The sequence below is a fragment of the Podarcis melisellensis genome (assembly GCF_964234715.1).
Source record: "Podarcis melisellensis genome assembly, chromosome: 2".
Classification (NCBI taxonomy): Eukaryota; Metazoa; Chordata; class Lepidosauria; order Squamata; family Lacertidae; genus Podarcis; species Podarcis melisellensis.
In genome coordinates, this window is record NC_138529.1 from 119,302,345 (window position 1) to 119,326,322 (window position 23,978).

General features: G+C 44.6%; 2 protein-coding genes and 1 long non-coding RNA gene across 5 annotated transcripts; 1 reads left to right on the plus strand and 2 right to left on the minus strand.

Annotated features, from left to right (window-relative positions):
- Positions 1-5,786: 5,786 nt before the first annotated feature.
- Positions 5,787-13,441, minus strand: LOC309364618 (uncharacterized protein). Of its 3 annotated transcripts, none has more exons than XM_081902286.1 (6): positions 13,168-13,441; positions 10,622-11,130; positions 10,061-10,136; positions 9,633-9,715; positions 8,608-8,734; positions 5,787-7,651 (listed from the first exon to the last, which is right to left on the minus strand). In XM_081902286.1, the coding sequence occupies exons 2-6, from the start codon at positions 11,036-11,038 to the stop codon at positions 6,516-6,518; spliced, it is 1,839 nt and encodes a 612-aa protein (XP_081758412.1). In that variant the 5' UTR covers positions 11,039-11,130; positions 13,168-13,441; the 3' UTR covers positions 5,787-6,515. The 3 variants fall into 3 exon arrangements, with proteins under 3 accessions (XP_081758412.1, XP_081758410.1, XP_081758411.1); XM_081902284.1 differs by having other exon boundaries at positions 10,061-10,142; positions 13,168-13,440; XM_081902285.1 differs by lacking the exon at positions 13,168-13,441 and adding an exon at positions 11,788-12,258 and having other exon boundaries at positions 10,061-10,142.
- Positions 13,442-14,105: 664 nt separating this feature from the next.
- Positions 14,106-17,266, plus strand: LOC309365309. Its single transcript, XR_014165993.1, has 2 exons — positions 14,106-16,845; positions 17,102-17,266. It is a non-coding gene; the product is annotated as an uncharacterized lncRNA (long non-coding RNA).
- On the minus strand, positions 15,402-23,731 carry LOC309364798 (zinc finger protein 202-like). The gene is made up of 6 exons (XM_081902710.1): positions 23,518-23,731; positions 21,173-21,596; positions 20,958-21,039; positions 20,124-20,206; positions 19,793-19,919; positions 15,402-18,043 (listed from the first exon to the last, which is right to left on the minus strand). Exons 1-6 carry the CDS (start codon positions 23,664-23,666, stop codon positions 17,409-17,411), a joined length of 1,500 nt encoding a protein of 499 aa, XP_081758836.1. The 5' UTR covers positions 23,667-23,731; the 3' UTR covers positions 15,402-17,408.
- Between the last annotated feature and the right edge of the window lie 247 nt (positions 23,732-23,978).

A 23,978-nucleotide genomic window follows, 5' to 3' on the forward strand; every position in this document is an offset into this window, starting at 1 on the left:
CCTGTGGCCTTCTAGTTGTTGTTGAATATGGACATGTGGGGTGGGGGGTTAGAGGGGGAAGAAAAATGCAACACAACTGATGTAATTCTTTTGTCTGACTAAAAAGGGCAATGTAAGAACATTAATTCAGTGGTCTAACATTACCTGTCTGCTGCTTTGGTTTCCTGGCTTGCACCAGGAAGATATATGGCATCACATGGCAGGACAGAGGCTCAAACAAAGATGTGCTCTCCGAAGCCAAAATTCCCAGCATGTGTGCATTCCTGTCTCAGCGACAACTACCCTGGCTTGGTCATGTCTGCATAATGGAAGATGTCAGGATCCCTAAGGACATGCTCTACGGGCCTGTTGGCAGACAAACTCTGTGATACAGAGACGTCTGCAAACGTGACAAGAAGGCTGGCAACATTAACCCTGCATGTGGGATAGCCTAGAGATAGTCAGGTTGTGTATTCACAGCAGTGACCCTAAACCTCCATCCCAGCCAAATTCACCCACAACCCAGTCTACCTCCTAGGGACAATCTGCCTTGGTACCCCAAATCTCCTCTAGCTGTAATCCTCAATGCTTGGACAGTTTGGCCAACTTTCACAAACACCCTTGGGTCACTTTCCTCTGGTACAGGCATGTTCAAAGTCTGTTTTGGGGGCCCAATCTGGCCTACTGGTCGATTTAATCCAGCCCCCGTGGCAGTATATGTCCTCGGGTAAAAAAAGCTCAGCAACTTCAATCCTAAAAGAAACCTCAACAACTTTGGTTGGCCCTCATCCATGTTTACTTCATCAAATCTGGCCCTCTTTGGAAAAAGTTTGGGCACCCCTGCGTAAGACCTTTTACACAGGGCAGCCTCTCAGACTAGCTCATTCCCCAGCTTCCTTCTCCTGATCTTCAATATTAACATATTGTGTATTAATATTTAGGCCTTAGCCATTCTCCTCAGCTTTTCTCTCTGGTCTATTCCTCACACTTTCCTCATAAACTCCCTATCTCCCAACTGAACTCCCCAACTGACTAAACACTCCCTTGTTGATAGTCAGCTCCCAACTGACAGGAACCTCCAACCAATCAGATTCTGCTGACACCCAAACCAACCAATCAGACTGAATTCTCAAAAGCAATCCTCTCTCAGAACCTGCCATGGAAAACTACTGCTATGCAGGCTTTGCAGCTTCGTAACAACACAAGGCCTCAAACCTTTAGTCACAGAATATTTTCCCTTTCAAAACAGAAACATGAACTAATATATAAACGGCAATTGCCGAAAAACATAGTATAGTAGTACCTTGGGTAAAGTACTTAATTCGTTCCAGAAGTCAGTTCTTAACCTGAAACCGTTCTTAACCTGAAGCACCACTTTAGCTAATGGGGCCTCCCGCTGCCGCTGCGCTGCCGGAACACGATTTCTGTTCTCATCCTGAAGCAAAGTTCTTAACCCGAGGTAATATTTCTGGGTTAGCGGAGTCTGTAACCTGAAGCGTATGTAACCTGAGGTACCACTGTAAAATTATTTAGGTAGCTAAGTAAATAAAGAATTGTGCCATTATGTAATATATCCTTGCTCAATGCCTTTAAAATATTTAATATATACTCCACCTTTCCTCCAAGGAACTCAACGTGGTGTATATACTTCTCATGAACTATCCATATACAGTGCCTCAGTCTTATTTGGATTAAGGTTCGCTTTTTGGCTCTCACCTGGTCAGTCCATTCCCAAGCCTAGACCAAAACAGGTACTAGACTGGAAACGCCTTCAGATTATATTCAAATATATTCATATAAAATGTTAAGTTTGGGCAGTGACTGGCCCAAGGTCACCCAGTGAGCTTTGTGGCTGAATTGGGATTTGAACCCTTGTCTCCCATGTCCTTGTCCAACCCTCCACAACACAATAAGTACATAAAGAATAAAGGTTTTGGCCTGGTGGAAAAGGCGAGGTGTGAGCTGGGGTATTTTGTTGTTGCTGCTGTTGCTGTTATTTATAATAATTGTTTGTATCTTTTTAGATCTTACATGGAAATTGTTCAGTTTTGTTGTGTGCCTTTTGATGTCCTTTATTTAACCATAACGACTTCTTTTATTACATTTGTACATCTTTTCATGTTTAATGTTTTATTATGTATATATATATATATTGTATATGCTGGAAGCTGCCCAGAGTGTCTGGGGCAACCCAGTCAGATGGACGAGATATGAACAATAAAATTGTTGTTGCTGTTGTTAAAACGAAGCTGATGATTATGATGATCGGGGTGGAGAAAGCAACACAACTGTTGAACTTTCCCGGCCAGCTTCCTCAGGTCCACACAGAGGAGGCAATGCAGGATTCCTTGAGAGAATGCAAGAGGTAGATGCTTGGCCATGGGTCCTGCCCATAGCTGTCAACTTTTAGATTTGAAAATAAGGGATCAGCAGCCTTACCTGTCCCAGGGACAGTCTACGGGGTATCTAACAATCTGGGATAGCAGCGGGAAACGGTGCTGGAATAAGGGAATTTCCCGCATAAAAAGGGAAGGCCTTGCTGGGGAGAGAAAGTGGCTGGACTTCTTTTGCTGCGGAGGTAGCTTTTGGGACACCCCCTTCTAAGATGGGGTGAGCTCCCCGTTGCGCTGTGGGGTGAAGGGGAGTCAGGCGGCTACAGAAACAGAGTCTGGGAAAGAGAGAAAAGGAGGCGGTGCTTCTAATTGGAAAGTTGGGGAAGTTTCCCATTGAAAGGACACCCACCCATTATCCCTGCAATGCCAGCCTGTGAAGTTTTGACGTGGTCAAACCCTGAGCAGAGAGAAAGCTTATTTAAGAAGGAAAGTGGGCCCAACAGGTGCCAAGGGATTTATTTATTTTTTTGGAAGGGCGGGGAGCTGGGGATAATAAAATGCTGTTAAAAAATTAATAAATATTATTTATTCACATATTTACACCTGAGTTTGGATGGAGGGAGTTCAAATCTTACAATATGGTCATCTTAAGAGGGGCTTGTTCCCCACAGCAGTGAAGCAATGGAGTCCAGGGCATCTCTCCCAGCCTGCCAAAAGGTGGATCTCTGCCTTTTTCTCTCCCCTTCTTCTTCCCAGCACACCTTGCTCGAAACACTATTTTCCTTTCCCCTCTGGTTCTGATAAATGATGATAATGATGAAGGCAAGCTTTGGGTGAGGCAGCTGTGGTATAACATAGCCAAGCTACAGGGAACCAGGCAGAGGGCCTTCTTGGTGGTGGCACCCACCCTATGGAACACCCTCCCACCAGATGTCAAAGAGAAAAACAACTACCAGACTTTTAGAAGACATCTGAAGGCAGCCCTGTTTAGGGAAGCTTTTAATGTTTAACAGAATATTGTATTTTAATATTTTGTTGGAAGCCGCCCAGAGTGGCTGGGGAAACCCAGCCAGATGGGCAGGGTATAAATACAGTGGTACCTCAGGTTACGTACGCTTCAGGTTACAGACTCTGCTAACCCAGAAATAGTGCTTCAGGTTAAGAACTTTGCTTCAAGATGAGAACAGAAATCGTGCTCCGGCGGCGCAGCAGCAGCAGGAGGCCCCATTAACTAAAGTGGTGCTTCAGGTTAAGTACGGACCTCTGGAACGAATTAAGTACTTAACCTGAGGTACCACTGTAATAAATTATTATTATTAATATTATTGAAGCCCAGCACCTTGGCAACCTCCTGTCCAGGCCCAATAATTCCTTTTCAGTTGGGTATCAACACCTTTTTGCCTCTATCCAAGGTGAGGCACTGGCTTGGAACGGAAGCTTAGCCTGTATTGTTCCACTGGCCTGCAGTGTTTGAAGTTATCAAAATGCTCTTGGGTACAATAGGAACCTCCATGTGTAGAGGAACTATATCAGATTGCAAATGCCCCACAGAGAAGTTACTGTGCTTTTCTATTGAACAATTAAATTGTGCCTGAATTAAGGGGGGAAAGGTTATGCAAATGTAGGGTTTTGGGGTTTGTTTGTTTTTTTAAGAGAGTTCAGTGGGTTAATAACCTGCCTACATGTATGAAAATTAAGTTGCATTTTAATATTCAACCACCCCACCCACCCATTATTGATAGTTGCTTCTTTTACAAATATGTGAAAATAATAATAATAATAGAATATTTGGAGAGGAGACTCAAGCTGCATTTCTGTAGTTCAACTGAAGTAAGTTTAGTTTGGGCTTTTCCTTGGGGGCTTTAAAAACTTAGAACCTGAAGAAATATATACCCTCCCAAGGGATTACATGCCTGCAACCTGAGACTTCTCCTGCATGTTTGGTGGACGTGCCCAAGGATTAAGGCTTTCTGGGAAATGATATATAATGAAATGAAAAAGGTATTCAAATATACCTTCCTGAAGAAACCAGAGGCCTTTCTTCTGGGCATGGCCGGCCAATTGGTGCCAAAGAAGGACAGAACATTCTTTATGTACACAACAACAGCAGCAAGAATACTCATTGCAAAGTACTGGAAGACACAAGATCTACCCACTTTGGAAGAATGGCAGATGAAGGTGATATGGGACTGGCAGAAATGACTGGCAGAATCCGAGACCAGGAAAGAGAGACGGCGGAAGATTGGAAGAAATTCAAGGACTATCTTGGGAAATTTTGCAAAATTAATGAATGTTAGAAAGATGTTGGTTTAGAAATTAAGTGGTTTTCAGCTGTAATGATTAAGTAAAAAGAAAAGAAAGGTTGAAAATTAAATGAAAACTAAGGGAGAGGATTTGCTGAATTAATAATTAGAAATTGGAATACAAAAAGGGGAGGTATGAGGAGGTCGGGGAAGTAAGTTATAAGAAAATAAGGGAATGAAACTTTACTCGTTTTTAAATAGTTTTTAGTTTTGTATTTTTTCTATATTTGTTATTTTTTGTGTTTGTGTTTTGTTATTTTTATTATTTTTTTTGTATAACCTTTGAAACTTTAATAAATATCTTTAAAAAAAAAAAAGACTTCTCCTGCATGGAAGCTGGGGAGTCTACTGACCTGTCTTGTCATCAAGCAGCCTCTTCTTCCACCACTGTTTCAAACTGCCCTGACTCTTCCTCCTTTCCCTGCTTTGACTCCCGCCTTGTGGGCACCACCAAATCCCACAAATCGTTGGTCACCTCTCCTGGGTCACCCCCTGGGCCCCGTCACACGCCCCAGAGCCCTGCCAGTCCCTGACAATCTGCAAGATGGCATTTTGTATTCTCTGCCGATTGCAAAAAAATGAAGCTTTTGCAGAGGATTTCTGGATAATCTCGGGCTGCATGCACACAACAGTCTATTCTGTTTTCCCGATGTTTTCCTGTTAATTTCTGCATTGTTTTTGAGCTTTCACATGACACAAAATCCACTTTCAGAAATATAGCAGAATATAGAGGAAGTGTGGTGATCATTCCTATGTTATTGGCTCCAGAAAAAAAATATCTGTTTGCCAATCACTCAGAAATGAACATTATATTGCACTATATTTTCGGAAGTTGATTTTACATCATGTGAAAGCTCGGATATAAGGCGGAAATTAACAGTTAGGGAAATGGGAAAATGGAAGAAACTGTTGGGTGAATGTGGCTTCAGCCTCAGCTGGGAAAGGCCTGACTAGGAAATGGCGGAGTTTAGTAAGGCAAGGCCAAAAGGGATTAATAGATTAGCAGCGGTTCACTGGTCTGGCTCGCTAACTGGATCGCCTCTCATGCCCAGCTGAAATTCCTTTTCTGTTTCTCATGTGTGTGTGTGGAAAAAAGATATGGGGAAATGTTGAATGTAACACTCCTTCAAGAAAGCAAAATTAAAGGGGAAAACTGTTCCCACTGATGAAGAACTTTGTTGAGGCCATGTTTCTGTACTACTACAATACTGGTACAAAATTAAAATACCAATACAATACAGTAACACGGAATATAATCAATGCACCAATCACCACATTTGTCAGAATATAAAGCACTTCTCAGTATAACACACACCGCAGCTTCAAAATGTTGAACTGCAGAAAAACAATAATTGATAATATTAAACATGTTGGGGGAAATCTTCTAGGACATTTTCTTGCAGTTCCACTGCAATTTGATCCTTGTGACCTAAAAACGCTGCTTTATAGTTCCTTATTAGGTTCAACGACTGCAGTTTTTGAGTAGCCATGTTATGAAGATTCAAGCCTCCATTAACTCTTAGTGTACATTACAGTAAATATAAACAGAATATGTTTTACAACATATACTTGTGTTACAATAGAGACATCCACATTCAGTAATGACTGAGAGGGAGGGCACACATGAGATAAAATTAATAACTTGGCCAATCTGGAGAAAATAGCAACACGACTTGGGAACACTTTGGGTGATTTGTTTCAACACTTACATAATTTGTGAACATGTTGTCCCTGATGTTGCCTGTCATTTAAGTGCTTAATAAACACAAATGTCTATTGTGTCTAATCCCCCTCCCCTATTTTTTAAACAGCATATTGTCAACTTTCCAATTGTACAAAACTTTTTCCAACAACACAGTCTGCATCCAATTGCAGATTAAAAACTTGATGGCAGGTAGTTTTATGATTCTTCTTGAACATGGATTCTTTGATGGGAAGTGAGGCTTTTCTTGCAGCTAAAGCCTTTCCCACATTCTAAGCATTTGTATGGTTTCTCCCCAGTATGAATCCTTTGATGGGAAGTAAGATTTGACTTCTGATGGAAGCACTTCCCACATTCCAGGCACTTATATGGTTTCTCCCCTGTGTGAATTCTTTGATGGGAAGTGAGTTTGGAGCTTTGACTGAAGCTCTTTCCACATTCCAAGCATTTATATGGTTTCTCTCCTGTGTGGCTTCTCTGATGTATAATAAAGCTTAAGCTATTGCAGAAGCTCTTTCCACATTCAAGGCATTTATATGGTTTCTCTCCTGTGTGGCTTCTCTGATGTATAGTAAGACCAATGCTGTGACGGAAACTCTTTCCACATTCCAGGCAGTGATATGGTTTGTCCCCACTGTGAATTCTTTGATGGGAAGTGAGATTTTTCTTCTGGCGGAATGTGTTTCCACATTCCAAGCACTGATAGGGCTTCTCCCCGCTGTGGATTTTTTGATGACAATGGAAGTTTGTGCTTTTGTTGAAGCTCTTTCCACATTCTAGACACTGATATGGTTTCTCCCCTGTATGAATTCTTAAATGGGAAGTGAGCTGGGAGTTCTGAATAAAGCTCTTTCCACATTCTGAACATTTATATGGTTTTTCCCCGGTGTGAATTCTTTGATGGGAAGTGATATCACTCTTCCGAACAAAGCTCTTTCCACACTCCAAACACTGAAATGGTTTCTCCCCACTGTGAATAACACGGTGACGATAGAAGTTTGTGCTTCTGTTAAAGCTCTTTCCACACTCCAAACACTGAAATGGTTTCTCCCCACTGTGAATTCTTCTGTGGCGATGAAAGCTTGTGCTTGTATAAAACTTCTTTCCACATTCCAAGCATTGATGTGGTTTCTCCCCCGCATGAATTCTTTGATGAGAGGTGAGGCTTTTCTTCCAAGTGAAACTCCTTTCACATTCCAAACACTTATATGGTTTCTCCCCTCTGTGGAGATTCTGGCCAAAGCTCCCTCCACTCTCTAGATATTTACGTGGCTTCTCCACTGTGAGGAGTTTGTTGTAGTCTTCCTTATTCTTCATTTCCAGTTCATCACCTTCTGCAAAGACAGACACTCATTAGAGCCTTAGGAGGAAATGGAGACTCAAATTACTGAACAATGCTAATAAGCATTTGTGATGAAGAACTGAAGGGACTTAGATGAGAGGCAGATCTTACTGCCTCTGTTGCTGACATCTGCTGTGCTACAGAATGTTGGATTTGGACCTGGGTTTTGTTTCCATCTCAGGGATGGAGCTCATTTGATGGGCTGAATCAGACACTCTCTCTCTCTCTCTCTCTCTCTCAGCTTAGCCTGCATCACAAGGTTGCTGTGCAGGTATATGGAACAAAAGCACATGCATAATGATACAAATGTCATGGAATAAAAAATAAAAAGGATAGCCCCCATAATTCACTGGCAGAGGATGTCATTTGCATGGAGAACCTTTGGTCTGTGGTTGCCCATGGAGGCCATGAACTCCCAAGCCGATCCTGAAGCATTCTCAGCATGGATATTTAAGTCACCCAAATCCACAGTTCTGGAATCCTCCAGCATCACACCCGAAACAACCTCAGGCAGCTTGGTCAGGGAGGCAGATGAGCAACAGCATCTCTAGCCTATCTCTTTGACCCAGCACCAGATGAAGGGCCTCCAGTCTAAGGTTACCAGACATCCCTGTTTCCCGGGGACAGTCCCCGGATTTACAAATCAGTCCCCTGACAAAATCCTATCATTCCTATTGAAGTTGAAAAATGTCCCTGGATTCATTGAAAAAATCTGGTAACTTTACGTCCAGTCCCACACTACAAGAGAGAGGGATTTGGTAGTAAATGAACTCCTGTGAACTACAGAAACATCTCCCTGCCCCTCCAGTCTGGGCTGATATCACACCAAGTATTTGGGTGGGCAAAGTTGAATCAAAAGTGGCCCAGCCAACTCCGCCACTCAGGTCTCAATAATGTACCAAGCTTCTGGTTTTCAAAATAGATATTATGCCCCAATAGGAGCCTTACTGAGAGAGGTCATGATCCCACAGTTCTCCTCCATGACCTTGTTATGCAGAGCTCTCTGGTTGGAATCTAGCAGCGCCCACTCTTCGTCCGTGAAATACACAGCCACATCTTCAAAGGTCACAGGACCCTGCAAGGAAAAAGAAACATTTTCTCCTCCTCAAAGATAGCACAAAGGTTATTTACTACTATTGTTGATAAAATTTTATGTATGTCTATGTTTTAGGAGAAGATATAACCCGTGACTGCCATGGCACCTCAAATCAGGGTTAGATGAACCATTAAGCAAAATAAGCACGTCCTTAGGGCATCAAAGAAAGGGGGGGGGGAATTTTCCATTGCCGCATTTACCACGATTTTTGCAATTAGAAAAAGTAGGGAATACATCCCCCAAATATAAATAAAGTGGAAGCATACAAAAATAAACATTATTTTCCATCTTACTGTAGGTTTTGATTCATTAAAAAAATAAGAAATTATTTTATGGTTTACTATTGTTTATATTTTGATTTAGATATATATGGGGGGCACCAAAATCTTTTAAGGGCTTAAGGGTTCCGGTTTGCAAATATTTTTTGGAAGACGAATGTCCGACGTGGCTTCCTCTTGAGTGCAGGAAGCTCCTGCAGCCAATCGGAAGCTGTGCCTTGGTTTTCGAACGGTTTTGGGAGTCGAAAGGTCTTCCGGAACGGATTCAGTTCGTGAACCAAGGTACCACTGTAGAAGCTTGGTGGTTCAAGCCTACCCAGGGACGGCTGTGGGCAGGATTCCTGCATAGCAGGAGGTTGGACTAGATGTCCCTTGGGGTCCCTTCCAACTCTACAATTCTATGATTGCTAATTTATTATTCCTCTCATCCACTGGTTTGTGATGTCATTATTCTGCATAATCATTATTCTCCGCATTTAAACCTTCCTTGAGTAGCCTTTCAAGCTTTCTTGAGGACAGATTTATATAAAAATGAAGAGATGGAGAGATTTGGGGAGCTGAGCAGAGGAGCCTCTTTCGCCACTGACCTGTCCCCTTACCTGATCCAGCGTCAAAGAAGCTGCTTCCCTTCCACCGTGAAGATGAAGTGGTTGTTGAGGTTTTACTGGCATTGTTTGGTCACCTGGGAGAAACAATAGGTAAGTGGGAAGCTGGTAGCACGACACAGAGATTCAGCGAAGTATGTCTAACTATACTTGGGCCTTAGGAAAAATCCTACCTGCTAAGTGTTTCTACCCATTTTATATTTCAGTTGTGTGAAAAATCATCTCTTGCCCTTTGGGCTCTTGGCTGCAAAACAAAGTGCAGGTCCCCGTGTATAAACTAGAGGAATGTTGCAAGTAATCACATTTTTGAGCTGTGGGAAAGGCTGGAGACAAGTGTCTTCTCTCAAAGGATCAAGGAGCCCAGATAATTATTTCACAATGGAGAGAGGGACACCAAATGGAGATACAACAGTGATCCTTACCCGGTGGCCTCTGTCTGGTATTCAGTGGAGACCTCTCTGCCTCAGGAAGACCAGTGCTTACTTCTGTAAACAGACCCTTTACCTGAAACAGCAACAAGTATTGAAGACATCAAAGAAGAAGAAGAAGAGGAGTTTGGATTTGATATCCCGCTTTATCACTGCCCGAAGGAGTCTCAAAGCGGCTAACATTCTCCTTTCCTTTCCTCCCCCACAACAAACACTCTGTGAGGTGAGTGGGGCTGAGAGACTTCAGAGAAGTGTGACTGGCCCAAGGTCACCCAGCAGCTGCATGTGGAGGAGCGGGGAATCGAACCCGGTTCACCAGATTACGAGTCTACTGCTCTTAACCACTACACCACACTGGTTCTACACTACACCACACACATCACACACATCAAATGGACAGAAGGATTAGAAAAAGAGTGGCAGAGGCAAAAATAAAATAAAATACTGGCATTGGCTATCCTCCCTTGGATGCTTTCCTGGAAAAGTTGGACAATTTTAAGAGATGCTCAGGATATCTACCCTAATGTTGGTTCTATCTAGCTTAAATGCTCTCACCTGCTGCTCCTCCTGCTTCTTGTCCTCTGCCTGGCTCAGGAGGAAACCTTCAGCCAGGGCCACCGCCTGGGAACTGGTCTCTGCTCCACACTCCTTCACCCACCTCTCCATCTCTGGTGGAAGAACAGCCAGAAACTGCTCCAGGATGACCAGGTCAAGCATCTGATTTTTCGTGTGCCGCTCTGGCTTGAGCCACTGATGGCAAAAACGGTGGAGTCGGCTGCAAACCTCTCGAGGCCCCGCAGCCTCCTGGTAGGAGAAATGCCTGAAGCGCTGGCATCGTACATCTGAATTGAGCTTGTCCTCTTTACCCCGCATCTTCTGCACTGTTTCTTCCCAGAATCCCCCACTGCTCCCAGTCTTGATGGGCTCATGTCCTCTTTGTGCTTCAGCGGCAACTGAGTCTTCCTTATCCATATTTCTTTCACAGAAGCTTCTAACAGGTCCGGAGAAACTCCCTTTGGCTTCTGCCAATTTCTCTCTGTCCTAAATGGGAGCGCTGCCAAGTCCTACAAAGCCAAGACATTGTTCGATTATAGAATTACTACGCTGTCACATGTCCCTGAGAACATAACAAAGTAAGGACATAAGAAGAGTATGCTGGATCAGGCCAATGACCCATGCAGTCCAGCATCCTGTTCTCAAAGTAGCTCACCAGAGGCCGGTGGGAAACCTGCAACCAGGAGCTGAGTACAAGAGCCCTCTCCCCTTCTGTGGTTTCCAGTATCTGGTATTCAGAAAGATTGCTGACTTCAACTATGGAGGCAGCCATGGATTGCAATATCCTGTAAAGTACATAGGGACGTGGGTGGCACTGTGGTCTAAACCATTGAGCCTCTTGGGCTTGCCGATCAGGAGATTGGCAGTTCGAATCCCAGCAACGGGGTGAGCTCCCATTGCTCTGTCCCAGCTCCTGCCAACCTAGCAGTTTGAAAGCACACAAGTGCAAGTAGATAAATAGGTACCGCTGCAGCGGGAAGCGTTTCTGTGTGCTCTGGATTCCGTCACGGTGTTCCACTGCACCAGAAGCGGTTTAGTCCTGCTAGCCACTTGACCCGAAAAGCTGTCTGTGGACAAACACTGGCTCCTTTGGCCTGAAAGCGAGATGAGTACCGCAACCCCATAGTTGCCTTTGACTGGACTTAACCGTCCAGGGGTCCTTTTACTTTTTACCTACTGTACATGTCTGGAGCTATGCATGTCCTCCTTCACAAACTCATCAGCCAGAAAAAACACACCGCATCTTTATCAAGCTGTCTTCCACCATTATATCCATGGATCTTTAACTAGGCCTGGTTTTCATCTACGGCTTTTAAAGTCATTTTTCACCCTCAATAAGCTTTTTGCCTGCCCCGGCTTCTCCCCCAGCAGGTGTGATTTATGGGGTGGCAGATAAAGTGATTCCACCCCATCAATGTGCAAACAGATTTGGAATGTGTCATTTATCTGTTTTGTTTTAGTTTCCATTGTGATGGGTTTCCAGGTGACAGGGGTCTAGAGGAATTTTTCCAGGGAGGGGCAAAGCAGAAAACCAAAAGGTGGGAGAAGGCTAGTTTCTGAGGGCGGGGGAGGGGAAAGAAGTTAAAATTATGCATTTTGCTTCATATTTCTACATGTGCTAAGAATTAACTCTCCTTTAAAATAAAATTACAATGGAAACTGGGAATCCATTATTATTCACGGTGCGGGGACACCTGTGTGAAATACAGCCTCCATTACACACCCTTTCTACCATGCAACAAATTGGCTTAGATTTCTTCAGTTAAAAGACTGCCAGTAGTTTTCAGGGAGGGCTGCTATGTATTCAGTCTGAAAAGGTCCCCTTCTACATTCGTGGGGGTTGCATTTCTGAATGGGCACATGCATGTCAGTCATGAGCCTGGTAAGCGTGTGGGGGGGTGTGGGAGGAGGTGTTAAGGTAATTCTAACCAAATTAAAATGGAAAACCGGCACCTAAAAATATGAAAAGGGGGAGCATGGGGCGGGGGGGGGGAGGGCATTAATTGTATTTCGATTGCAGTTGAAGACACCCTACCATGGAGATCAAGTCAGCGTTGCAGACCCACTTAGAATGCTCTCCCACCCACAACGTATCAAAAGGGGGCAGTGGCGTAGCGTGGGTTGTCAGCACCCGGGGCAAGGCAAGTAATTTGTGCCCCCTAACCCATGGATTTGCGCCCCCAAACCCGTGGATTTGCGCCCCCTAACCCATGGATTTGCGCCCCCAAACCCGTGGATTTGCGCCCCCTAACCCATGGATTTGCGCCCCCAAACCCGTGGATTTGCGCCCCCTAACCCATGGATTTGCGCCCCCAAACCCGTGGATTTGCGCCCCCTAACCCTAACCCCCAGATGTTGCGCCCGGTGCGGCTGGCCCCCCCTGCACCCCCCACTACGCCACTGAAAGGGGGCTCCTGGCTTTGCAGAGAGGTCCGCTCTCTGGCTTGGGTGTTGTGGTTGATCCCCACTGGAACAAGTGATCCACTGCGGATCAATTGCGAATTCAATCAAATTCACAAAATGGAGCAGGGGGCGACGAAACTCACCAGATTTCAGGAAGAGCCAGGGTTGCATCAATGGGGGAAACAAAGGCCACTTTCACAGACCCACGCCCCTTCAAATGAGACTCCAGGCAGGAAGTGATTTTGGAAGGAGGTGCTTTTTGCTCTGGAGGACCTCGCCCACTTCTCCCCCCCCAAAAAAAAACCCCTTCTTCTCTGGGAATCTAGTTCAGTTAATTAACCCTAAGGAGGATAAACAGCTGGACCACTTCTCTTTGCCTGCATCTCTGCAAAGCAGGAGCCAAAGAGGAAAAGAGCACTGTGCACACACTGCACAGATGGGTATTTTTAACAACTCAGCGACACTTCAGGTTCAAAAACGAAACGGCCATTCGGTGAATGGGAAGACCCCACTGCGATCACAAAATTGAAATAAATGCTGCCCCTGCCTGCAGACCTTGCAGCTTGGGGGGGGCGGGTGGGTTTGATTTATTACACAATACTTCGTTGCTGAGCTGTGGCTTCTAACTAACATGGAGAAAACACCTGCCTAGTGAGCCCGGAGAGATTCAGACGAGACCACCCACTCTTGACATAACTGTCCCAGCAGACCTGCAAAATCACAGATAGCTGTGATGAGCTGTGATTATACAGGACAAAGCCATTTTTCACCTTCTCACCCCTTGCTTTTTCCTGTAAGACCTATTGCAATCGTTAAGAGTCGTCAACAGGCTCATCACAGCTATCTGCCAATCACCCATTCCCACCACCCTTCTGAGTAATACCCCTCCCCACCTTCTCACTATATAGAAGGGTCTGGAAACTTCTGTTTCAGTGTATCTGAAGAAGTGTGCATGCACACAAAAGCTCATACCAAGAACTGACTTAGTTGGTCTTTAAGGTGCTACTGGAAGGAATTTTTTTATTTTGTTTTGACTATGGCAGACCAACACGGCTACCTATCTGTAACTAGACATAAGGCAAACAGGGAACATGGCAGGAGGGAGGCTGAGAGAACTTTTATAAAGCAAAAGTGTTTAGTGGTTGGAGTTCAAGGACACTCTTACTCCAAGTGTTGGGCTTGGGTAGGGGAGGGTATGACAAGTGGCTGTTCTGCGATAGGCCCAGGCCAGATAGCTACTCTGAACCATGCTAAGACATTTCCCTGAGCCGATAAGGTTGCTTTCAAGGTAGCACTATAGAGAATGTTTCTTTTTTGCTAGGATTTCTCCTTGCACAACGGAAGGGATTGCTTCCACACACCCCTTATATTTGCTCCAACACTTTGGCCACCTCATGAGAAGAGAAGACTGTCTGGAAAAGACCCTGATGTTGGGAAAGATGGAGGGCACAAGGAGAAGGGGACGACAGAGGATGAGATGGTGGGACACTGTTCTTGAAGCTACCAGCATGAGTTTGACCAAGTTGTGGGAGGCAGTGGAAGACAGGAGTGCCTGGTGTGCTCTGGTCCATGGGGTCACAAAGAGTCGGACACAACTAAACAACAACAATGGTGGTGTACGAGGTTCTTCTTGGCAGTGGGCAACAGCGACCACAGAGGTGATGGGTGGAGGCTGGGCACCCACAGCAATTTTTAGGTGGGTTCCTGGGCCCCTGGAGATGGTGCCAGTGCCTCCACATGCTATCCTCACAACAACCCTGGGAGGTAGGTTAGGCTGAGAGATCATGACTGGCCCAAGATCATCCAATGAGCTTTGTGACTGAGTGAGTCCTGGTCCCCTAGGTCATAGTCATACTCTCCAAGGATTCCACCACCCTGTTATGGGGCTCCCTCATCCCTTCAGAGCAGATGTGGGGGTGGCATGGGTGCATGCAGGAGGAGCAGCAGCACACATATAATTGAATGCCACCCTAAGGATTTATACAACTGTCATGTTTAAATGTCCACTGCTTTGTTGCAAATGAGGAGGAGGAAGGGAATGAGAACAAGTGGAAACCACACTTTTGTCCTAGCAGAGAAGCAACAGTGACAGCAGGGGCCTCTTCTGAACCAAAACAAGACAACTTTATTTATTGTGTGTATTATTTCATTTTATATACCATATTTATATACTGCTTTAAACATAAGACAGTCCCTAGCTGGCTAACTACCATTATTATTATTATTATTATTATTATTATTATTATATTTATTTATTTATTAAATTTATATTACAAACCATGTAGCAATGAAACTGAGAAGCTACAATATAATACTACCCAATGCAATGTTAAAGAAAACTGCAATGTGGTAAAACCAGTGCTTTTTTTCTGGGGTCTTCAAGGGTACATGGTACTGGCACCGTTCTTTTTTCCAAATGCTAAAAAGTGTGGCACTTGCGGTAACAACCTCATGGTGAGTACCGGCACCTTTTCTCCTAAAAAAAGAGAGCACTGGATAAAATAATATGATCTTTAAAAACAAAACCATTGCAAACTTTAAGAACAAACACTTGGAAACATATTTAGAGTCAGGGAATATTTTAGAGTCTTCAGCCTTCCAAATCAGCCCCCTGATTCACAAAGTACTACAGATCACACCTAAATTCTACCTTACATCTACAAAGATCATATAACACCTAATGCTCATTCAATGTCACTCTGTTCACACACCCACACATACCCACAGACGTACCATCCAAACACTCCAATATCTCACTCTCGATCTGTAATGTCAGCCACTCCTTCCTCCTTCCTCTGAACAAAAGGATAGTGGAAAAACATCAAGGAGGTAATGAAAACATTCATTGACAATACACGTTGGTCCTGCTATCCAAATGCTTGTTATATGAAAATTCACTTATCCAAACATGACGGATTAGTACCTAAACCTCAATATACACACCACAGATTCAGATATCGAAACAGCCAGACCTGTGTGTAGTATAAGTCTTAAACAAGCCTTTTTATGTGTTGATGGTCCCCAGCAGCTGTTTCACCAGAAACCGTGGTGGGTGTAGGGAAAGGGGGAGAGAGCAGATAAATAAAAGGGTCTTTTCCCCTTCCTTGTTTGCCTTCAGCAAGGTTTCAGAGTTTTCCTGGGTTTTTCCATCATTTGGGGGGTCAAAATTATGTGGCTGAGAACACATTAGAAATTTCCCCATAGGAATAAATGAAATTGTTGACTTGTTCTGAGAATGCTCACCTAACAAACAATTTCCTAAGAATGCACTGTGTTTAAATAGCAGGTTGCTATCTCTCACCAAAGAACTGGTGGAATGGTAAAAGGTAAGGTAAAGGTAAAGGACAGTTAAGTCCAGTCGACTTTGACTATGGGGTGCGGCTCTCATCTCCGTTTTCAGGTTGACAGGTTGTCCACAAACAGCTTTCTGGGTCATGTGGCCAGCATGACTAAACCACTTCTGAAGCAACAAAACTTCTTGATGAAAGCCAGGGTGCACAGAAATGCTGTTTACCTTCCTGGCGCAGCGGTACCTATTTATTTACTCATGCTGGTATGCTTTTGAACTGCTAGGTTGGCAGGAGCTGGGACAGGGCAACAGGAGCTCACCCCGTTGCGCCAATTCAAATGGCTGACCTTACGATTGATTGGCAAGCGCAAGACACTCAGTGGTTTAGACCACAGCGCCACCCGCATCCCATGCGGGTGCAATGGTAAACACCTCCCCTTTGTACTACTTCCTCTCACCAGGTGCCCTCAGACAATTTAACCCACAAAAGAAAGTACTCCATACACAATCTTGAAGGAGAAGAAGAAGAGGAGTTTGGATTTGATATCTCGCTTTCTCACTACCCGAAGGAGTCTCAAAGTGGCTAACATTCTCCTTTCCCTTCCTCCCCCACAACAAACACTCTGTGAGGTGAGTGGGGCTGAGAGACTTCAGAGAAGTGTGACTAGCCCAAGGTCACCCAGCAGCTGCATGTGGAGGAGCGGGGAAGCGAACCCAGTTCCCCAGATTATGAGACTTCCGCTCTTAACCGCTACACCACACACTACACCACAGTGGCTCTCTCACAGTTTGCTTCAGCAATGCCGGTCTTGAAGTTTTCTGGCTCTGGAGGGCAACTGTCAACAATGAATGGTTCCACTCACTTCCTCTGCACTTCTGCCCCAACAAAACATCTCCTACGGCCACCAGGAAGCAACTGGTGGCCTTCTCTCTCTTCCTCATCATTTGCCCCTTACCACTAGAACTGGAAAGCTTAAAGTGATTGTCTTATCAGTTTAGCATTTGTACGTGTAATGGTTAAGTGCCCACAGTAAGTTTGCAAGAGAGGAAGATGGAGAGAAAACCAGAACTTGGTTACAGCAGAAGGCACAGCTTTTATGATTTCACCCCTGTGTGAATTTGTTGATGGGAAATGAGACTTCTCTTGCAGCGGAAGCTCTTTCCACATTCTAAGCATTGATACGGTTTCTCCCCACTGTGCATTGTTTGATGATGATGGAAGTATATGCTTCTGGTAAAGCTTTTGCCGCATTCCAAGCACTGATACGGTTTTTCTCCACTGTGGATACTTTGATGACAACGGAAGCTTGTGCTTCTAGTAAAGCTCTTCCCACATTCCAAGCACTGATATGGTTTCTCCCCACTGTGAATTCTTTGATGGCGGCGCAAGTTTCTGCTTGCATTAAAGCTCTTCCCACATTCCAAGCACTGATGTGGTTTCTCTCCTGTATGGATTCTCTGATGGGAAGTGAGACTTTCCTTCCAGCTGAAGCTCTTCCCACATTCCAAGCATTCAAATGGCTTCTCCCCTGTATGAATTATTTGATGCGAAGTGAGACTTTTCTTCCACTTGAAGCCCTTCCCACATTCTAAACAGTGATATGGTTTCTCCCTGCTGGCAGTTCTTTCGTGGGAATTCTGACTCAGGATCTCTTCACACTCTAAATATTTAGATGGCTCCTCCGCTGTGGGGATTTTCTCATGGTTCGTTGTTTCCAATTTGTTACCTTCTGCAATGGAGATAGAATTTTTAGAGCTTTAGGAGGCAATGGAGACCTACATTACTGGAACATACAATAGAATCATAAGAGCTGGAAGGGACCCAAGGGTCATCTAGTCCAACCCCTGGAAAGCCGGTGAAAAAGAAAGAACTGAAGGGACTTAGATGGGAGGCAGATCTTATTGCACAGAGCTGCTAGCATTTTCTGAGAGCTGGTGTGCTACACTGTTGGATTTGGTTGTTGTGAGAAAAAAGATGCTCGTTAACAGTAGCCTATAAAACAAAGCTAATCCAAATTTCAAAATATAAATAATTTTGGCAAACTCCCTCAGAAAATATTGGAGTGAGGTAACATGACCAGGTTTTAGGTGTTTTAAAATGTTGACACTCCCTGTCAGTAACATTTGAGACGTCTAGTTCCTTGGTATTTGGTAGCATTTACAAATACCCAGCAAGGACTCCTAGTAATGTGGAAGAAAATCCTGTGGCCACTTATCCCTCAACCAGAGGATCAAAGTAAGGTTGAGGGACATTGGAAACAAAACTAAAATTTCATATACAGTCCATGAGGGTTAAAGCTGAATGGTTACTCTAATTAGCAATGGTAATCTTTACAAAACTTTATGGTTGCCATCAATTTTGATTTTAATTAATTTTTATAATGTTTTTATAATGTTGCACTACTTTGGTGTTGTTAGCCGCCCTGAGCCCGGCTTCGGCTGGGGAGGGCGGGATATAAATAAATTTTATTATTATTATTATTATTATTATTATTATTATTATTATTAGGCACAACGGTTTTGTTTCAGTCAAATCCACTTTACAGAAATAATATTTTCACTCAAAACTTCCACTTTAAATCTGTTTCTAATTAAACTGATTCCTCCTAAAATAGCTATTTATTCTACTTGGGCCTAGAATAGCTTTTTGTTCTACTAAGCCAGTAAAACACTTCCAACCGTCTTCTAGGATCTTTCCCTTCTACTCAGGGAAATGATCTGGGTTGCCATGCCTAGCAAAACCCAAAACAATCTCTAGCCAAGACCTTTCTAAACCCAATCCAAGCCATATCTGACAATTAAATTGTCAGCTTCTATCTTTTAACTCTCCATTCCCTCCTGATTGATTGATACACCACCCAGCCTAGATTGGTTTCTGGGTCTCCAAGGTCCACCCATCACAAAAAGCACAATCAAACAAAACACAATTTTCTTACTAAAACCAGTCTAACTTTGCTAGTTACATGTTACCTGTCTTGGATTTTAGAGCAAGTGTGCAGTTCCTTGAACATGGCTGGTTGTTAAAGAGAGCATCTTTGGACTCCTGTCCTGATGTTTTCAGGAGGGGAAAAGCTTAAAATGTTATGGGAATTTGATACTAGTAAAAGCCCACCTCTTTTTTGAGATGGATACTTGCTTGGCACAATCATGAAATCTGCTCCATTTCTGATGTCAGCGGTCTCTTTCGCCAACCAGAAAATGACTGAGAGGCTACTTCCACTTCCATAACAATTCCAAAATTTACATTTCAAAAGGCCTGGGAAGTTCAGACCTGTTTGATCTCTGTTTAAAAGGACATAATTGGACAAAGTATATTCTGAGATGAAACAATAGATTGCTGTTCATTCAATGTTAAACGCGGGGGCATATAGAATCCAGATGCTATAGGTGGCACTTTTGAGTTATATGATAATTTTGTTGATACATCACACATGTAACTATTTTCAAAGTTGATATTATGATTCGATTGGGAGGCTTACTGAGAGAGGCCATGATCCCACAATTCTCCTCCATGACTTCGTTATGCAAAGCTCTCTGATCAGGATCCAGCAGCGCCCACTCCTCGTCTGTGAAATACACAGCAACATCTTCAAAGGACACTGAATCCTAAAATAAAAAGAAAACATTTACCCCTCAGAGACAGCATAAACATTAACTACTTCTACTCAGCACCCTCTGGAGACTTTGCCAAGGACAGATTTCAAAGCAGCAAAGTGGTAAGAGATTCATTCAGGCCTCGGAAGGTGAGGAGGGGACAGAGGTGCCCTGGCTGCCCCCAGCCTCTCTCCCCACACTGATCTGCCCCACTACCTGATCTTGTGCCACAGAAGCTGCTTCCCCTCTGCTGTGAAGAGGAGATAGCTTAGGAGCTCTTGCCAGCATCACGCTATCACCTGCAAGAGACAAAGTTGGTGGGAAGTCAGTATCAAGAACTACAAACAGGCCTTAGAAAAAGGCTTATGTGTCAAGAGTTTATGAATACAGTGGTACCTCGGGTTACATACGCTTCAGGTTACATACGCTTCAGGTTACATACTCCGCTAACACAGAAATAGTGCTTGAGGTTAAGAACTTTGCTTCAGGATGAGAACAGAAATCGTGCTCTGGCAGCGCAGCGGCAGGCCCCATTAGCTAAAGTGGTGCTTCAGGTTAAGAACAGTTTCAGGTTAAGTACGGACCTCCAGAACGAATTAGGTACTTAACCCAAGGTACCACTGTATATGTGTTTAAACCTATTTAATATTTCAATTATGTGAAAACACTTCTTTCAATGTACAGTCATATCTTGGGTTACAGACGCTTCACGTTGCGTGTTTTCAGGTTGCGCACCACGCTGAACTGAACCCGGAAGTACTGGAACGGGTTACTTCCAGGTTTCAGCGCTAAAATCACACTTTGCGTATGTGCAGAAGCGCCACATCGTTGCGGATCACGTTCGCAACCTGAGCTTCCACTGTATCAGCTTTTGACCACAAGTCAAAGTACAGGTCTCCATAGATAACATAGCAAAACATTGAAAATAAATACATTTTTCATCTCTGGAAAAAGGCTGGAGAAGAGGGTCATTCACCTCAAAGAGCCCACATATTTTTTTCACACTTGAAATAGGGGGACCATATTGAGATAGATCCCATCAGCCCTTACCCAGTGGCCTCTGTCTGGTGTCTGATGGAGTCCTCTCCCACTCGGAGAAATCAACGTCCATTTTTGCAAACAGATCTTTTCCCTGAAAGAGCAACAAAGATTGAAAAAACAGAATGGGAAGAAGAATAAAAAGAAGGAATGAGAGAGGAAGAAACCTTCAGGGTTACCGGATATCCTTGGATGCTTTATGGAAGTACCAGGATAAACACTCTCACCTGCTGCCTTCTCTGCTTCTCGTTCTCTGCTTGGCTGAGGAGGTAACCTTCGGCCAGGGCCACAGCCTGACAGCTGGTCTCTGCTCCACACTCCCTCACCCAGCTCTCCATCTCCAGTGGAAGGACAGCCAGGAACTGCTCCAAGATCACCAGGTCCAGGATCTGAGTCTTAGTGTGTCGCTCTGGCTCCAACCACTTGTGGCAAAGACGGTGGAGTCTGCTGCAAACCTCTCGGGGTCCTTCGGCCTCTTGGTAGTGGAAATGCCTGAACTGCTGGTGCTCAACATGTGAGCTAAGGGTGTCCTCCTCACCCAGGATCTTCAGTCGGGTTCTGTCCCAGGATCCTCCGCTGCTCCCTGCCTGGATGATACCGGGACAACTTCCTAAATCCTCATCCATCTTTGATACTTCTTTTATGGAAGAACTGAACAGAACCAAAAGAACCCCTTTGTCTCCTTTCAGTTTCTGTCTCCAAGAATAAGACAAAAGTAGAAGTGCTACGAAGTCCTGAAAAGGCAAGCCGTTGAATTATTGTTAAGCTATAGAATTATTACACTGCCAGGACAGGGAAAATGTGGATGAGTCTGGCTAGCAACCAGATATATTCTGTATTGCTGTAATCCACCGTGGGGCATTTTAGTGAGGGCAGGCAATAGAGCTCAATAATAATAATAGCAGCAGTTGAATGTAAGAAGGTGCGGTATCTGTTCTACTGGTCTGTTCCCTGACACTCCTTCCCCTTGCGGCATCCTCCCTCTCTTTAACACTGTCATCCTTTGTTTCTGAAAGTTCCCAGCCACAGCTCTCCTCATCCCTAAGGACCATGGCCTTGCATGCACAGGGTCCCGGGTTCAAGTCCTGGCACCTCCAAGTACAGTGGTACCTTGGGTTACATACGCTTCAGGTTACAGACTCCACTAACCCAGAAATATTACCTCGGGTTAAGAACTTTGCTTCAGGATGGCTCGGCGGCGGCAGGAGGCCCCATTAGCTAAACTGGTGCTTCAGGTTAAGAACAGTTTCAGGTTAAGAACAGACCCCCAGAACGAATTAAGTTCTTAACCTGAGGTACCACTGTATTTATTTATTTATTTATTTATTTAGGCATTTGTACCCCTTTCTTCAGCTAAAAAGGTTCCCAGAGTGGCTTACAAGCAGTGACTGTATTAAAAAAATATACCGTATTTTTCGCCCTATAGGATGCACTTTTTCCCCTCCAAAAATGAAGGCGAAATCTGTGTGCGTCGTATGGGGCGAATGCAGTCTTTCGTTGAAGCTTGGAGAGCGAGAGGGGTCAGTGCGCACCGACCCCTCTCGCTTTCCAGGCTTCAGGAGGCTATCGGCAGCCTGGGGAGCCTGCGGGAGGTCCCGCAGGGCTCCCTAGGCTGCGGATAGCAGCCTGCTTGCCCGGAGCGCGGGGCGCCCTGAAGCAGAGTGCCCCGCGCTTCGGGCAGACATCGGGCAGCCCCACAAGCTCGGGGGACAGCAGGGAGGCGCAGCGCCGCCACCCCGCTGTTCCCCGACCTGGTTTGGATTCCCCGACCTGGTTTTGGGGGGGAAATAAAGGAAATTCCCCCCCTTTATTCCCCCCCCCAAAAAACTAGCTGCGTCCTATGGGCCGGTGTGCCCTATAGGACAAAAATACAGTACTCCCTGCCTGCAAGTTTACAATCTGGAAAAAAACAACCCATGACACACAATGGAAAAGTGACAGGGAGGGGAAATCAAACTCAGGAGCCAATTCTTATACTGATCAGCTTGCACAGTTCGGGGGCGGCAGGTGCCTATCCTATGTGGTTTAAAAACTCCATTCTCATCTGTTTCAAAAGCCTGACTTTGCACTCCTAACCCTTCTGAAGGAAGGAAGCTGATCCTTGCCCACCGACTCACCCCACAACCCTTCACTCTGATGGGTTTGGGACCGCTCTGCTTGCCTATTTTAATTTCTCTTCCGAACAGCTGGATCTCTGCTGCTTTTGATCAGCAATGCTTTCTTAGCAGATCTCAAAAAAAGATTTCCCCCTCCACCTCTTCTGAAGGGTTGGCTGCCTGAATGGGTAAATGCGTGTCATCTTAGGAGGCTTGATGAATTGCTGTTGCGTGTGTGTAATTCTAATCAAAGTGCAATTGAAGAAACACTTCCATGCAGATCAGTTTTAACACCCCGCCCCTCACACTCAAAAGGGACCGTCTGGCTTTGGAGAGAGAGGACGAACCTCCACCCCCAAATTTGGGGGCGTCCCGTGGATGGGTCGGCTGCACAGACCCCTCTCTGCAACCTCCCCCCCTGCAGCCCTGGGACTCCCCTGAACCCAAATGCACAGACTAGAGAGGGGTCGACTCACCTCCAGGTTTCAGAAGAGCCCTTGGGAGAAATAGAGGGGTCCCTCCCTCTCTGCTCAAAGTGATAGATCCAGGCAGGCAGGGGCTTTGGGGGGAGACGCTCTTCCTCTGCAAGACTCCAGACCCTCCTCCTCCTCCCCGCCCTCCTCATTCCCTTCCTCTCTAGGAATCCAGATAAGCTCACTTTAACCCTTAGAAGCCCCAAGCCGCCAGAGCTGCTTATAATAATAATAATAATAATAATAATAATAATAATAATAATAATAATAATTCTTTATTTATACCCCGCCCTCCCCAGCCAAGGCCGGGCTCAGAGCGGCTTACAAGCAATAATAAAAACAAGATGAATGATTACAACTTAAAAACAAAAATAAAATACAACATTAAAATAATGGAACATTAAAATATAGCCTCATCGCAGGAGGAGAAGGAAAAGGAAAAAGAAAGAGAGGGAGGGAATCAA